Source organism: Hesperophylax consimilis, chromosome 4 (assembly GCF_061612785.1).
Source record: "Hesperophylax consimilis isolate HC1 chromosome 4, BYU_Hcon_1.0, whole genome shotgun sequence".
Classification (NCBI taxonomy): domain Eukaryota; kingdom Metazoa; phylum Arthropoda; class Insecta; order Trichoptera; family Limnephilidae; genus Hesperophylax; species Hesperophylax consimilis.
In genome coordinates this window covers 13,587,974-13,605,302 of record NC_142839.1, presented here as the reverse complement: position 1 = coordinate 13,605,302, position 17,329 = coordinate 13,587,974, and the positions used below count along the sequence as shown (strand labels likewise).

General features: G+C 34.7%; 3 protein-coding genes across 3 annotated transcripts; 2 read left to right on the top strand and 1 right to left on the bottom strand.

Moving 5' to 3' along the window:
• Window positions 1-1,267: 1,267 nt before the first annotated feature.
• Window positions 1,268-11,885, top strand: LOC149424227 (E3 ubiquitin-protein ligase PPP1R11). The gene is made up of 3 exons (XM_089651378.1): window positions 1,268-1,551; window positions 8,290-8,407; window positions 8,492-11,885. The coding sequence occupies exons 1-3, from the start codon at window positions 1,465-1,467 to the stop codon at window positions 8,656-8,658; spliced, it is 372 nt and encodes a 123-aa protein (XP_089507504.1). The 5' UTR covers window positions 1,268-1,464; the 3' UTR covers window positions 8,659-11,885.
• On the top strand, window positions 2,267-3,435 carry LOC149424228 (succinyl-CoA:glutarate CoA-transferase). Its single transcript, XM_089631231.1, has 2 exons — window positions 2,267-2,447; window positions 2,517-3,435. Exon 2 carries the CDS (start codon window positions 2,602-2,604, stop codon window positions 3,295-3,297), a length of 696 nt encoding a protein of 231 aa, XP_089487357.1. The 5' UTR covers window positions 2,267-2,447; window positions 2,517-2,601; the 3' UTR covers window positions 3,298-3,435.
• Fbw5 (F-box and WD repeat domain containing 5) lies at window positions 11,881-16,966 on the bottom strand. The gene is made up of 9 exons (XM_089651377.1): window positions 16,906-16,966; window positions 16,443-16,600; window positions 14,593-14,770; window positions 14,233-14,455; window positions 13,908-14,097; window positions 13,446-13,783; window positions 13,157-13,369; window positions 12,133-12,283; window positions 11,881-12,019 (listed from the first exon to the last, which is right to left on the bottom strand). The coding sequence occupies exons 2-9, from the start codon at window positions 16,476-16,478 to the stop codon at window positions 11,912-11,914; spliced, it is 1,437 nt and encodes a 478-aa protein (XP_089507503.1). The 5' UTR covers window positions 16,479-16,600; window positions 16,906-16,966; the 3' UTR covers window positions 11,881-11,911.
• Window positions 16,967-17,329: the final 363 nt, after the last annotated feature.

Below are 17,329 nucleotides of genomic sequence, written 5' to 3'. Positions count from 1 at the left end.
AATTAAGCGTGGCCAGCGTATTTTTATGTGACACCTAACAAGAGCGCCCCCATAAATATACCACTCTCCTGAGCGCCCCTATCTGTCCAGCATAAATAAACCACCTGTCCAGTGTAAAGGCAGAGGAGCATAAATAAACCACTCACCAGGGGAGCTATATCGCCACCCGGTTGGGATAGATAGGGGCTATAGGAATAAATTTATTAATGCAGGTCTTGAAAATGCTCGAATTATATTAAGGAGGAGTTATCGAATATATTTAAGATTCTGACTTTATTTTAGGGTATTGTCTCGTCTTAAAGGGTAAGGAATCGACATAATCCTAAGTCCTTGCGCAGAAGGGTTCCACAATGGCTGCGCGGGAAAATATGAACCTAAAAAGCCCTTTTTAAGCTGTGATCAACTTTTATTGAACGACAAAAATTGAACAAGATTTCTTACTAAAAACTTGATCAATTTTGTTAAAAGAGGGTTTACAGTTGTCAATATGGTATTAAGTAGAGAGTTGATCAGCTAAAACTGAAAAGTCTGAAATGGGCATTAGGTTCATGTTGCAAACCGAAGCAAATATTTTTTTCTGTCCAGGGTCTAAAGCACTCGGTTTATGTCGATGCCTTACCGAACCGTGGGACAGCGGGCTTTATTAATTTTTACTTTTTTCATGTTCGATGTTGTTTATCTAACCGGGTGTACTCACTGCTGACTTGTTTCAAGAAAAATAAATAATACTTTTCCACGATGTTACATCTCCTTCTTGAAATATTTTCCTTGTTGGACTTTAATGAATTTTTCTATGTGTTCAAAATATTTGTGTCTATGGAATTTACTGGCCTTTTCTTTTCTAAGCAATAGCACAAATAGCAAGAATAGCAAGTGATTGGTTTATTCAGGGGGGTATAACTCCGAGAAAAAAGTGGGTCAGAAAAAAAGACACGGTAATCTCTATGGGTAACTTGTGACGTATATTTTCCACAAACCAATACGAACTTCATGCATGTTTATAGGCCGCTGTCACGAACTTCATGCATGTTTATAGGCCGCTGTCATTGGCCGATTTTAGGCTAGCCAATGGGTTGGCTCCGAATGAGAATTATATTGTCTATGGTTACGCCTTTTTTATAGTTTCTATCCTAGTCGATGGTGAGTATGTGTAGTAGTGACGTATATTTTTCAGTTACAGACTTTTATCTATGGCAAACATTAGGACCCATGGGCTCAGTACTAAAAACCCGAAGATATTGATCTAGTGAGTGGTTCATTTATGGGTTTATTTATGAATAGCAATTTTCAGCTTGGCGGTAGCTTGTCAGTTTTTCTGATATTACAGTTTTGCATGCCACTGAAAATACGTAAAGATTTTGATTTGAACTTCTCCGGTTGTTATGTTTGGACTTCTTTTAAGTAAAAATTCCAGTCTTTGTTTCACGCACTCAGAAATGTTAGAATAGTGATTTTTATAATATTATGATGGCAAACTCTTCCCAGACTAGGGTTCGCGAAGAAATGACAACTTCGGCAGTAACAACAACTGTGACGGAGCCCATATCTCAGGTAAATAACCACAGTAAACGTGAGTTTATCTTTCGCTTTGAATGGAATTTATTTATTTGCACAATATATTGTGCGGATCTCCGTGACACACATAACACATTATCTAAAATATTTGCATTGGAGAAACACTTATCTATTTATTTACATTCTCAGTGCTAAGTTCACGCCCCTCCACTGGAATATTTAGCGGTTTGTACGTGCCGTAATGTATTTACTTGTTATGCATATTGCTTTGTCTGATAACAGGTTTCGCTACGTGTGATTTTATTTGACCGACTTATAGATTAGATTGACTTAAAGAAAATGTTAAAATTAATAAGGTATTCTTCTCAATTTCTAAAGAATGCCTTCTCTATATCTAACTGTAGTACAAAACGTTATTCAAGTGTTCCAAATGATACAAGTCCTTTATCTGGAATATCTGTTATTGACATGACAAGAATTGTGGCTGGCCCTTACTGTTCAATGATGTTGGGGGATTTAGGAGCGAACGTCATAAAAATTGAACATCCCGCAGGAGGAGATGAGGCACGTAAATGGGGGCCGCCTTTTCTGAACAATAGTACTGAGAGTTCTTATTTCACGTCATTGAACAGAAATAAAAGAAGCATCTGCATTGATATAAAAAATTCTCGTGGTAAACTTCTTTCTAATAATGGTTTGTGTTGCTTTTTGAAAATCATAATTATCATTTAACAAAAGTTTTTAAATATTCTAGGAGCGTCGATAATTTGTGATTTAGCAAAAAAGTGTGATATATTGATAGAAAATTATGTTCCTGGTAAACTTGATGAATTCGGTCTTGGCTACGACAAACTGAAGAAAGTGGCACCTCACCTCATTTACTGCTCAATTACAGGCTACGGTGCTGATGGTCCCTACGCCACTAAACCTGGGTAATTTATAACAACATTTGGAAATAGCTGATATTCCACATGCTATGGTTATTAATTGGGTTGTTTTAGGTACGACGTAATTGCTGCTGGCTTCGGAGGACTTCTGAGTATCACGGGGAATGAGAACGGTGGCCCCTCTAAAGTAGGAGTTCCTATGACAGATATGGCAACGGGGCTGAGTGCCTATGGATCCATCTTGGCTGCTCTGCTGCTCAAACAGAGAACTGGAAAAGGACAGAAGATAGACTGCAACCTTTTGGCGACACAAGTAGCCAGCTTGATAAACCTGGGATCCAACTACCTGAATAATGGCCAAGTGGCTATAAGACGCGGTACTGCTCATGAGAGTATTGTTCCATATCAAGCCTTCGCCACTACAAATGGCCACTTGATTATCGGGACAGGGTCCAATAAACAGTTCCTGGCTTTGTGCAAAGTATTAGATATACAAGATATTTCTGCTGATGTAAAGTATTCAACAAATGTTTTAAGAGTTAAAAATCGTAAAGATTTAATCGAGATTCTGGAAAATATATTTTGTACAAAAAGTACTGATGATTGGATGGGTATATTAGAAGGATCACCATTTCCATTTGGGCCTGTGAACTCCATTGATAAAGTATTTGCGGATGCACAAGTACAGCATCTTGACCTAGTAAAAGAATTGGATCATCCCACCGGTGGTAAAATAAAGATTGTGGGGCCTCCTGTTAAGTTTAGCGATGGAGGTAATTACATCAGGTCCAGACCTCCTTTGCTGGGGGAACACACCAGCCAAATCCTGACTGAGTTTTTAGGATACACTGAAAATGAAATAGCGACTCTAAAATCACAGGGAGCCATTCTTTAAATAAATTTGTCCTATTTCAGATTGTATAAGAATTTGTGTACCTAATGATTTGTATTATATTAATATAACATAACATTGAAATTATTTATTATATTTGTCATGGTGGTGTTAGATTTTACCAAAAATAAATTTATTTTACATCCAACAGTTTTATATTTTTAGTTAGTAGTTCTACCGGTTTCTGGCCAAGTTGATGAATGCGTCTCGTTCCCACCCAGGCTTCGTAGGTTCAACCCCTCTCCTAGCCAGCTCCTCCATTATTGCACGAGCAACATCTTTCACTTATAATGATGGTAGTTCATATAGGATTTCAAATATTGTCAGGTTATTCGTAACCCGGGAATGTTTGCCTTTCTTAAAAAAATCTGAATAACTTTCTACCATTATTTGAATTATTGTTCGCTAAAATATATTTAAAAAAAAATCCTTTGATATTGAAGACTATGTATAGAGAGAAAAAGCAGCAAATAGATGTTTTTCGTATATGTAATAGGGAATCACAATGGGCCATTAGGTTAATTTTGGTATTATGTACATGTTTGTATGTATTTATTCATGGGAATATTTCTGTCGTTTTCCCAGGCCACAACCATATTGTATTATGTCATAACCCAGTTAAAGTGGTTTGTTAAAAGCAACAACAAATCTATACTTAATTACACTAGAGATAACCACAAGTTTAATGGGTCTCTGATCATAAGTGCGTTGCAAATGAAAAAGCTATCTGCGATGCTAATTTATCTCATTTATGTGATGCTATGACACTATTTGTAGCCCCCAACAAGTACTTAAGTAAAGTGGGCCATATCATTGCTCGTTTTTAGGACCAGTCGTTTCACAGAACTTAAACAATTTATTCATTAAATTTCAAAGTTAATGTTCAAGTTCTGTGAAGTAACTGACTCATAATGGAATAATAACAGAACTTCCACAAAATTTTAATATTAAATTTGATGAATTTTTCAAGTTTTGTGAAATAAATACATAAAATGCATTACTATTTATCTTAAGTATAAATCTGTTTCCTGAAGCAGCACCACGAAATTTGCACTTTTTTTTTATCTGGAATTTATAGTTCAATGCAACAACAAAATAAAACCTTCCACGCCAGATAGATGTTCTGGTCCTAAATTTTGAAGCATTTATACATAATTAGCTCAACAGTCTGAGAGACGTTTATATTAGCTCAAACAGTCTTGAGAGACACATTTAGTTGCTTTTGGGTCAGGATCTCATATATAATAATTTATTAGTGATGCCATGGTGCAGAACCATTCAGTGCCTTATACAATAGGGATGGGAAACCTTTAACCTGAAGTCTACTGCCCATACTCTGCCAACCTTAGAAAAGAGAGATTAGAAATCCCCTAAAACAGTGGTCCCCAAACTTTTTCGATTTGCAGCGCCCTTGATAAATCCTACGAATGCTTTCTGTGTCAATTTTCAATCAGCAAATGATTTTTTTTGCAGGGATCATTAGGTCAAATAAATAAAACACATTTTAGATCAGAAAAAACTATGTCACCAACAGTTAACCTCTAGTGCGCCACGTAATCCACCAAGGATTTCTGACATTAGTACTGGAAGCATAGGCGGCTCTAGGGGTCCAGAAGTGGGAGACCAATTGAAAAAAAAATTAACATGAAATGTTAAGGCGAAGCTTAATGCCAAATCACTATTTTGATTAATCTTTATAACGAATTGGTGTACATTATGAATACCAAAAAATATGCTTTAGATAAATTGAAGGTTTTCCTATCGTTTCGCTTGAGTAGAATACAAATAAAAAAATAAATTACTCAATAAAAAATATAAATTTAAACTACTAAAAAAATGTATTTTCTCAATAGAAATGTATAAACGCATAAAGGAAACAACTTTAAAAAATTAATAGTATTATAGCTAAGATTATCTGTGGCAGTTTCACTTGATTAACTTTTTTGCTTTCTTATAAAATTATTTACAAAATAAATAAAAACTAGTTTTGTGCTTGAAATCGAACTTTTCTAGACTCCGTTTGTCAAGCGATTTTAATTCCTATTACCTACAATATAAGGTATACCAAGAATATACACATTTTTGGCTTATAGCTTCCTCTTAATACATATTGCTAATGCATTGTTAATATTATAAAAACGCCAATGTAATTAATTTGTCAGTACTCACATATTCTGAAGCCGGTACTACAAAAATGTTTAAAATTATTTACACATAATAAATAATTCATGTTTTTTTTCTTCTTTAAAATACTCTTTTCATATTAAAATGTTTTTAAATCACTAACATCCATCTCAGTCCAATGTTTATCAGTTGAGTAAAAAAGTAAACAATGAAAGCATAAGTACCTCTACATTCATTTTATAGCACACAAAAACACATCACAAAAATTGTGAAGTTTCATTTATAATATCATTTTTAATCTCTTCAGTTTTATCTTCTGTAACATAAACTAATAGACACTTCTATTGAAAATGTTTGTCATGATTCAATGAATTGTTTGTGATTTCTTTCAATACGATATCCACAGAATTTGACATTTTAAATGAATCCATGCAAATTACGTCAACAATAATAAATAATTTCGTGAACTAATATTCAAGATGGCTACCATAAATAAACCACTCACATGGCTACATTGAGATCAATGGATGGCTATTTTTTACTACACAAAAAATTTTCAATTGACTTTTTTTGTCATCTCCCTCCAAATAATCATAATAATAATAATCTTAGGTCGCCGATCTCACCTCGGTCATGACCGAAACCCCCTTCAAAATAAATTTTGTATGATACTTCAGACATGATGGTGTTTACCTCCTTTGTCTGTATGGCAAAGAGAAATAAAGGATATAGTTGGGGGACAAAATTTAAAGTGACCCACAGTTGGTATATGCAATAGCTTTTCATTTGTACGCTTGATGGCATTGGAACCCTCTATTACTATACGAATCTGCACAAATATTTAAAGCTAAATTAATAATCGGGTAGTTTGATAAATCAATCTTTTTAAATTTAATAATATTTTTTGGAAGGTCATTGACCAAATGACCTCTATGGAAGAGCTGCTGCTGACTAGAAGTGTGTCGTTTCGGCTGGAACAAACCTAATGAACTGACTGTCCTAATGTTTGACTGGCTTCGAGTTCACAAAATATAATGGGATGAATCTTGACGCCGGAACCAAATATTTGGACTACGAAAACATTTTTCAAAAGAAAGTGCATTGTCTCGCAATCAAAAGGCAGCAAGAACATAGACATATGAATATTAGTAGACCTGCCCTAAGTGATTAAAAGCGTATTATCCCCACTCCCCATACCGGTTCCATTGAGCCGGCTGGGCTCGCGTACGGCCTCAAGTGATATTTGAAAACGTGACGTCATCATTCTTGTGCGAACTATGGTCGAGGCATCATCGGTTCATTTTACGTAATAACACGGCAAAATGTTTACTTGTACTATGAAAACTGGTAAAAATAGATGCGAAAAAAGAGAATAAACCCAATTGTCGTATTACATTCCATATATAAGCATTATTTTATTTTATTTTAAGCATATTCACATCGTATAATATGAATCAGTTGTTACTATACATCGAGAAACGTCTGGACGCGAAACACAAAGCTGGTTGGTTGCTGGGAAGTAATTTATGAACATTTATAAAAGTGTCTTAACTAAATACTCCGAAACTAACTACGACTCTGAATATAGAAGCTGCCTTACTTTGCCGAATTTGGACTTCGCAAATTTGTTCATAACGTGGCGAGTAATTTGCGCTCCCATGTAAAAATGTCTATTCATTCAAAGCAGATTTTACTTTTAAGAAGTAAATGGTGATATTATAATGCGAGATGCCTATTTACTGTCAGATTGATTTATTGACGAATCACAGTCATCTTCACTCCCTTCGTTCTTCAACAGTTGATTTTACCCCTCGCCTTTATCTTCTCGTCTATTAATTCCTATGTCTGTGAGCAAGAAGCATTTTTGTTTTACCTATTCGAGAGAGCTCTACTTATTCACTACTTACTTATTCTAAAGATCTCAAATAAATGTAGTATGTATGTAAACATTTTAAAAAATCTTTTTTTTTTACCTACCTTAAATTTCGCATAATTGGGACAAAATGTTTGGGCCCGATGTGTCCAAATTAAGCGGAATTGACTGTGTATTACAGGAACTATTGTTATTTTATAATTTTGGGGTTAAGATCATTTGACCTAGGAGGTCGGCAGCCCCCTGGCTATATATACGCATATTTCAAATATAAAATAAAAATAATTTTCTGCTGAAATATGTATTACAGGTACATTCAAATCATTTTAAAAGTACGTAAGAAGCACATGAATGTATTTGTGGGTCACCGGGTATCTCATCAAAATGACAGTTCAACACTCCTACAAAAAGTGATATAAAGTCATGAAAAGTGAAGAAACAAAAACTACATATTTGTAATAAGCATCATCGTTCGTTATATATTTAGATATATTTCCAGTAAACGCTCTGTTATTGCTGGAATTCCCCCAATTACCCGTCCCCCTTTGTTAACCTCCCACTCAAACACCTAAATTATATTTTTTGTGTATATATCTGTCACTATTTTGTATCATAGGTTAGTTTTAATATTCTCCTGACGAAGGAAGGGTGCTTCCGAAACCGGTAGAGTACAATTAAAATTAAAGTGGTCTAAAACAAATTTATATCTTTTATTGTAAACAAAAACTAGGTTAAATAGGTAACTATTTAACCTAGTTTTTGTTTCATCACTTTTAATGACGATATCACTTTTTAAAGGTGTGTTTAGTTGTCATTTTGATGAAATATCATGGAACCGTATTTGTGCACACCGATAGTAACTGTATTTACAGTTACTGTTGGTGACAGTGGTTCAAACAAGTATGGAACGTCCGACCGCAGTCCCCTCTTACCCTGCAGTAGTCCTAATGACCCACAAGTGAAATTTAGTTGTATAATAATATCATCTTGTGTTGTAGGGTGCTGAGACCCCACCGGTAGCTGTACTGAAGCTGCGGAGACCCCGGACAGAGAAGAAAGTGGAATGGACTAATGACACCGTTGATAACGAGAATATGAATAAGAAGAAGAGCAAATGTAAATTACTTCTTTATTTATTTATTTTTCTGTTTTTATTTTTTATTTTTTTTTCAGATTACCCTACTATTTTTAACATTCTAGGTTGTTGCATTTACGAGAAGAAAAAAGAATTTGGTGGCTCAGATTCGGATGACTCTGGGGACGAGTGTGACAATTGCTCGGGCCACGTGGACCGGAAGAAGCACCACCCGGCCCCCGCCCCCGCCCCCGACTCCAGCAACCCCGCCCCCCAACCCTCTGTATCATAAGACAAGGGGCTCGTCCCATAGCTTTTCATTACTATACATGTTATGCAATTGAAGACTAGTTAAATATTCTATGTGTAATAGTTCAAATGTTACTCGCGTAAAAGTTTATACCATTTTACCTAAATACTATGGAAGTAAGAAAATTAACTTGATACACCACATTACATATAACTTTTTCTCACTAAGTTTTTCCATCAGTTAAAAAAAAAGAATATTTTATTGAATGGTAACTTCACTTATATATATTTAAATTGTACATCTACTTACAATATCGATGGAAGTCAACATCCTTAGGTTGTTTTCTTGTTTTTTTTAAATGTTCCTATACTAGTAAAAAACAACCTAAGGATGTTAACTAGTATAGAAGTTAACATCTTTAGGTTGTTTTCTTGGTTTTTTTTTTTAAATGTTCCTATACTAGTCGTGATAACATAATAAAGATAATTGTGGCCATGCGTGAATACTGTGTAAATGTTTGTAGATTCACCCCAACTATTTTTAATATTGTAAGATTTGATGTGATAATGCATATGTTAATAATCCTTCTGTATAAAATGTACCTACATGATGTTATTAGTGGGTTAAAATACAGTAATACTTTATAATTTAGATGGTAAAAAAGACAATGTAATCGCAGTTTAATCTTGTGGTAATATTCACCCCGAGGACTGCAGCCCCGAACAACTCGGTAGAACTGCACTCTCACTGGTTATGCCTGCTTCGAAGCCATGAGGTGCGGCGCTTCTTCTACCAGTAGTTTTAAAATTGCTTGAATAACAATGGTAAAGAGTGAATAAACCATTATATAATATTATATTTGAACTCTCTGCATGTAATCCAAAATGGTGATGGTTTCTATAGCCCAATGTCAGGGAGTGAGACTGAAATATATGGAAAGGATTACCTTCTTCTTTCTTTTAATGTGAACACCACAAAAGAGCCCCAACTGCTCACAGCTGTCCGGAGCCAGTGAGACTATCCAGTGAGCATCCCCAATTAGGGTATGTTGCGAGGCTGAATGTAGGAGGGAAGTACCCGGCTATCGGCTTTCACCAGGGGGATACTGAGTGTATCTTCACTCTGTGCATATTTTGGCATAGCTAGTTTGATGAAGTTATTCTAAAGTTTGATGACCCTTATAAAAAATGGCTTTAGAGCTGTTGTAAGGAAAATTGATAATTTAATAAATTAGGTCACCCCAAGGGTGTGTGTGTAGTTAATGTTTATTAAGTCTTACATCTCCCAGGTTACAAGTACGTGAAGTATTGCGTTCAACTCCAATGAACTGCTTTTAATTAGAAAACTAAAATAAATAATGTTACTTTTCCTACAAAAGAGCTGGTTTTCTCTGATTATAAAAGTGATTTTCCCATATTTTATTGTATTGGGACTGATGATGTGGTTTGATATTATGAAACTTAATATCTATGCCGATGTTATGCAGTAAAATGAAAAGCTATGTAATAAGTATAAACAGTTGGATTAAATTACTTTCTGCAGCGCACATTGTGTAGATGAGTGCATATTTTGAATCTGTTTTCTTAGGAATTGGTCAATGAACCTAATGGTCAGTGATTAGTGAATGAACCCTGAAGAAATTTTCTATTTGCCAATTTTGAGCAGTAAAACAAGGGTCCCATTTGAAAAATGGATTTTGTTTTAAACATCTTTAAAAATATTAAATATCTTTGAAAATAATACATATATTTTAGTGAATTTTTTACATAGTTCTCACCACACCCCAACTATAAAGTTATTGTCCGAAATTAAAACCCATTTTTGTAATATGACTCCGTAGTCAGTTTTGGGCCATTTAGTGAAATTTTAATTGTAAAAAATGTATGTATTTTATTACAATACAATTTTTTTCTTCATTTACGCACAAATCATTACAAAATAACTTCCGCATCTTCTGTGCGGTAAGTGTAAGGATGTATTACCCGTTCTACAGTTGAAATAGTTTCCTTTTGATAAAATATTTTCCCACACAAAAGAAAAGACTTTGACGATGGGGATAACTTGGTTCACATTTTTAAATACATATATACATATAGTTGGGACCCTTACAAAGAGATGATGTAAAATTATCGGACAGCAATGCCTTTACCGCCATTCAAGTAGGACTGGCGTAAAAGGTAGAACTACAATTCCCGCAAGAAGTGTGTTAACACTTTACACTCTGATAAGAGCATTTATTTATGTATCTAAACTCTTAAATTTAAATATGTTACATTAATTTGACTGGTATGTATTCACAATCTACTAAGTACTTTAATCCCACTTATGCATTCCTAGTTTTCCATAAAATCACTCCTTTTAAATGCCAGTAGGTAGAAGTGTAGCTGTGCACAGCAGGCCAAGAATGCGAGTTAACTCGCTCTTGGCACAGAAGCGGTTAAGCAATCTGCTGTAACCACTGATATCTTATATTTATTCATTATTCTGTACAATTTTTTTTCTATGTCAAATTACATGGGTTACATGATTCTATTAACATTCTATTACCACTGGTTGAAATGTATCAATAACTTTTTCTCATTTGTTTTTAAGTCAGATGAAAAAAATAAATAAAATGAGTTACAACAATATTACTTTCCGGTAAATTGTGTGTATTTTTTGTAATATTTGATGACTGTAAAGAATAACGTTGTAAATGAATTTGAAGATGATAAATCTTTGTCCAAGCGTGAAGAAAAGAGCATGTACTAAGTTATTATGTAAAATTTTTCTTTTATGGTCGTTCACTGGTAATTTATTCACAAATAATTTATTTTTATTAACAAATTCAACTTCTTTTAATCAATATAAAATATGAAATTTTCACTTTGTAATATGAATTTATAACTTATTTATTGTCTTTGAATAAAAGATTTATTACTTCAGCAGCTGTTTACATTAATGTATGTATTAGTGGGTTCACTCGTCCCACCAATGCGGGTCTTTAATCAAAGAAACAAAATGTCCAATGTCCCAACATACACACAAGTTAATATCAAGCCATAGAACAGAAACAAGCTCTCGCCGTTCAGAATTTTATCATTGCCCTGACAAGGGGACAATCCACTAATACCCACACAAAAACGGTTGATGTATAATAATGTTATAGTGCCTGCTAGCGAAAAAAGAAACGATAGCTTCCCCAAATCAACGTAATAATCTCATTGACATGTATGTTTTCATTATGTGTCACCTTAAAATAAATATTTTTATATCAATATGGTAATCACCAAGTCAGTGGACTAAAATTTATAAATCATAAAAAGTTATTAACAATTTCATTGATTCCCCTAAAGGCAATCCCTTCAGGTTGACCTCGGCCGTGTATTCTCAGTTCTTTGGTTGATGACCTTGACCTCCACACCTGCAATATTAACATCACATTTAGAGCTCGAAACAGCAGATGCTTTAGTACTTGATAAGTGTGGCAACTAATTAGGAAATGAATTAATATAATTCATAGCGGAGTTTACATACCCTTATGGAGAAGTCGTCACACACAGTGACACACATTTGCGAGTTAACAGGGTTGAATGCCACCGCATTTACACAATCTGTGTGCGGCAGAAGAGCCAAGCAAATTCCATAATATCTATCCCAAATGTAGGCTACACGGTTCTCAGCACCACTGAAAATTAAAATACAATTTTTTTTAATGATATGTTATTTGATTATTTTGACCCGATTATAAACCATCAATGATCGATGGGGTCACTTTTTCAAAAATGATTCGATCATTTCGACGGATTTAGGATGTGCAAATTTGTAGTTTTGCAGTAGAGCTTTTTAAATTTACGTTTCTGCATTTTTACTGTTATAAAAATATGAATATTTCTATGAAATAAATAGGAGTTAATGCAAAATATCAAACAACATTATATTTCATGATATAAAAACAGTAAAAATGCAGAAACGAAACTTAAAACAGCTCTACTGTAAAACTACAAATTTGCACATTGACATTTTTTTTCGGGACTATTGATTTGATTGAAGAGCCTCACCTTAGTCAGCTCTTGTGACGGGCATGGCGAGAGACTAAAGATGTACTAATTGTGTTGACCAGGCGTCTTGAATCTCATTTTCGCGATAGAGAAATAGAGATGGTAGATACCTGAATGAGGCGGCATAGCATAGCCGGTTTTGCATGTGGGCGTTCAGGTGGCTGGCGGTGGGCCTGCCCAGTACTAATTATTTAAACTTCAATATGAAGAATGCAGACAGCACAACTTGTTATTAGACAGCGTAAGTAGAGTGGTAAGCCACGAGGACATGTCACTCTTCTGGTGGCCTTCACCAACATCTCCAGTCGATTAAGATAATAAACTATGATGTATTAACTAACATACAAACAAAACTTTAGAGTGTAAGAATAAGCTTTATAAGTTGGATTCAAATCAGAAACGAACACATGGTATAAAAAGTTACTTTTACTATTCATTTATTAGATTATGGATGTGTGTGATTCCCTCTTTATTATAGAAGAAATCATTTTTTTTATTACCTTGCAACATATTTATCAGAAACATCCAAAAATATGAAGTAACAATCCGTGTTGGGCGTGTAGCCTTTGTGAGATCTCATCATGTTACCGATGGGAGTTAAGCTTGTTAGGTCTATAACATGAAAGTCAATGTGGGAAGCTACCAGCGGAGGTTCCAACGGGTTTTGTATCTGATACCCAGCAGGCCATGGCCGACTATTGACGTATAGATATCTGGAAAGGAAAATGAAATCATTAGAAAAACATTATTTCACAAGTTTTCATAAAATTAAACAATTTGAATGCATACTTATGGTCTGGTGAAAGTGCCATTCCTATGATGTGGCCATGTAGGTCAATCACTTTGTCAGGCATATTGAATTTATCTTTAACCGAGTTGAAGTCAGCCCAGTCCGGTTGCGCTCCGTCCAGTTCTCTTAATCTCTCCCTTTCTCTTGCTGCTAATCTCTCTTTGATAGAAGGCCCCGGAGACAGCCGGCGAGGAAATTCAACTTTATCTATCCTTTTAAAACCAATCTGGTGCGGAGTATATGTGTCGGCACCTGTTGTGAATATAAGCAACTTGTTTCTTAACCCGTCGTCATCACTTGAACCACTGCAACTCCCCGAATCGGATTCACTTGATATCTAGAAAAGTATTTACATAATGAGACAGATATTGGAAAGTAGGTATAAAACACGGGAGACTGGCAGAAGTGGAGAGCGACCGGGACTCTCAAATGTTTGAAGCACTGATGATGCATGTATTTACCTCTTCTGAAGATTCTGCTAATAATTCTTGACGTATTCGATACTCCTCCTTGTATACAATAGAAAGCTGAGGTGTTTGGTGATTTTTCGGTAACTTGGTTGGAGGTTCGATAATGGGAACCACTACTTCAGTTTGGCATTCATGATCAGAATCTTCATCGAACCATTTACATTCGCTTATCATAACAGACCTAGAAAAATACATAAATTTACTAAATATGTACTTGTGTAAAAGTCAAGTGAAGCGGAAAGAATGAAAAACACACAAAACAAAAATGCTTAGATATTGCGGCATACGTCAAACATGCTTTTGAAGGAATTCCTACCTCACACTACTTGCGTTAGCATTGTAGAATCTATAGAGGGGGGCTATAATGGGAGTATGCTCAGAATCTGGTTCCTGCGATGCCTTATTAATCCATAAGATACTCGAGCTGGTCAAGTGACCGAGCCAGTGGAGCTCTCCAGATATTAAGTGATGTTCTCCGATCCAACAACCAAAGACATCGTATGGTTTGTTCACTACTCGGCATTGTAAGAGGAATTCATCTTTAAGATAAATAACAATAATCATTATATTTATGTAGCTTTCGCTTCACAACATTCATGCATATTTTTATTCACCAGTATTGGCAACTAGCAGCGGCAAGTACAACAATGGCAGTTGACGAGATATAAGTACTTACTTTGCAGTGTGAAAACAGCTATTTCACCAGAAGTACTAAGGGATGAACCAAAATGAACTCCGCTCACAAGAAGCAAAGTATCTGAGCAATTAAACTGACTGTATTGAGTATATTTCCAACTAAATTCCTTCATGCTGTGTTGATATTTCAAGGAACTAGGATAGGTAGCATTCCAAACCTGCAAACAATGTACCAATTATTTATTTATTAACAGACCATGTCCAATTACAACACATAACATATTACACAAAGTTAATACAAGGAGAGATGTTACAGTATAGGATAATTTAAAAAAATTACAGCTATGACACAAATAGGGCACCAAAACAATAAGGATAATGTCAAGTCAACACAGGAACAAGGTTTTGATGGGGTTCACGACTTTCTGTTACATAACAGAATATAACAGATAATACACCTTGAGGTGATTTTTCACAAAAACGGCGCTCTACAAATTATCCAATTATTATTATTATTATTATTATAAATACAAAAATATTACTTGAGTAATGATTGACAAAAATCCTTAAGGACTCAATTATTTGGTATGTATGGTAAGTCTAAGGACGGGTTGTTTCGGAGAATTTGACATGAGTTGACAAAATCAGGCCATTCTGGACATTGGTGAAAGGTAGCCACAATTTGTGGAGTATTGATTGAATCTACGGGAAGGGAACTTATAGTATTTGGTTGAACTATAACCTATAATTATTAATAATAAAATCAGTTTTCAGGCTACTTCTTTTGTTGTTTTTAATTTTGGCGTTATTCGTATTTTGCAAGTATGTATGTAAATTGCTACATTTTTTATATAAAAAGTATTGTGTTAAATAAAAATGCAAAAACTTGGGACAAATTTTGATGATTCTATTTGCAATTCAACAAGTAAAGAATGATATTTTATGCTTCTAATTAAAAAAAGTACACATTTACAACTACAACAAAATATAACATTAAATCGCTTCACAATCGTCTTTCCCCGAGCAAAGTCCGTGTAGTCCCTTTTTTCAGCGAGCTCATTTGAAGTTGGATCATCTTATCTCTTTGGAAACCATTTTCTAATAAGAAAAATGGTGGCTTGTCTTGCTATCCCCATTTCCAGTAAGACGGCAATGAATGCTTTTGTTTCATTCACAGTAGTAAGTATCCACTTTTTTGCCCGTGAATTCGATTTCAAATTTCCTTTGTTCAAAAATTGTGCAGTATAACGATTGGTTTCTTTGACAATATTTTCAAGAAGTAACGGGATGATATAGGAATAATACCTAAATTTTCATTCCTTTTTAAGAAAAAAAAAAGTTTAAATAAAGTTTTTAGGAAAAAAACTTTTATCAAACGACGTTCTCGTAGCCCGTAGTGTGGCTGTCATTTGATAAATCGTCTGCGATTGAACTAACATCCGACATGGTGAGAAATATTGATTCACTTGAGGTTATTTTATCAGGATAAACATTAAATACAGTTATCAAGACACGAGCCAACCGCAATACAGGCCTTATATCAAGTCCTCACCCGAGGACTAACAAACACGCTATAAAGCATGCACGTAACTCTTGCAGTGCTGGATAGTACTCTAACAGTTAATAACCCAACCTAAGAACCTATTTTGGTAAATAGGTTATTAGGTTCTTCTTTTGTGTTTTAAATTAATTTTGGTAACTATGCATATTAAGAGAATGGTGGAATTGTAAATATTTACCCATGAAATAAAGCCAAAATATACTCAGAGAGGGCTTCCACAAAATGATTAGTAGTATCAATTGATCTTATCTGTTTCTTTTTAAGCAGGCCTTTTTATGTTCAATAAACTGCAAACAGAATGCAATGGAAATAAGAACAAGAAGATGTACCATAATATATCCATCCTTTGATGTGGTCGCAAACATTTTGCCATTGTGCGAAAATGAAACGTGAAGAACTTGATGCGAGTGAGCATCCAAGCATTCACTTTCTACAAACGGGACGTCACTATGTAATCTTCGATACTCGTCCAACCAACCGAGTGTCCCTAAACATTAAAACAATTAACAAAGAATTATATAAAAAAATATGAATGAAATCATGCGTCTCAAATGCATATTCAATACCTGGCATAATTTGAATATTGGGATTTATACGGTAATCGCGAATAAACAGGTGTTTCCATATTATATCATCACGGCTTATTCTCCACCATAGTTGACATACAGGACCAACATTAAGAAGATCTTTGGCTTTCAAATATCCAAATATATGAAGCAGAATTGAATCCGGGGCATAATTCCAAAAGTGCCCATCATTTTCGTATTCATCCCAATCAGAAGACAATCCTACCTCCATTGCACAGAAATAATGACAGCTTAAGCTTTTGACAGCCAGAATGACAAACGAGATCCATAGAAGGCCATATTCATAGATATTCCATTCACCATTGTTGAGCTTGGACGGCCTAGCGATGGGCAAAATCGAAGAATCATCGATCAATCACTCGAACTTTTTGAACATCGAAATATTTCGATTCATTATCATGGACAAATAGATTCTGTAAAAAATCACTCAAAATTACAGTTCGAGACAATCGTTTTGAAACGTCATCGAACAAGGAATCGATTCTCTAAAAAACCATTCGAAACCAAAGTTCGAGACAATCGTTTTGACACGTCATCGAACAAGGAATCGATTCTGTCAGAAAAATCATCGCAGTCACGTTATTGGTCAGAATTAATCGGTATTAAAGCAGTCACGTCATTGGTCAGAA

Excerpts from the sequence above, each read along its gene's own strand:
- LOC149424227 (XM_089651378.1), top strand. The coding sequence starts at position 1,465 with ATGATGGCAAACTCTTCCCAGACTAGGGTTCGCGAAGAAATGACAACT. Across the intron at positions 1,552-8,289 it reads TGACGGAGCCCATATCTCAG|GGTGCTGAGACCCCACCGGT; the intron begins GTAAATAACCAC and ends CTTGTGTTGTAG. Across the intron at positions 8,408-8,491 it reads GAATAAGAAGAAGAGCAAAT|GTTGTTGCATTTACGAGAAG; the intron begins GTAAATTACTTC and ends TTAACATTCTAG.
- LOC149424228 (XM_089631231.1), top strand. The coding sequence starts at position 2,602 with ATGACAGATATGGCAACGGGGCTGAGTGCCTATGGATCCATCTTGGCT.
- Fbw5 (XM_089651377.1), bottom strand. The coding sequence starts at position 16,478 with ATGTTTGCGACCACATCAAAGGATGGATATATTATG. Across the intron at positions 13,370-13,445 it reads GCACTTTCACCAGACCATAA|ATATCTATACGTCAATAGTC; the intron begins GTATGCATTCAA and ends TTTCCTTTCCAG. Across the intron at positions 12,020-12,132 it reads GTGACGACTTCTCCATAAGG|GTGTGGAGGTCAAGGTCATC; the intron begins GTATGTAAACTC and ends TTAATATTGCAG.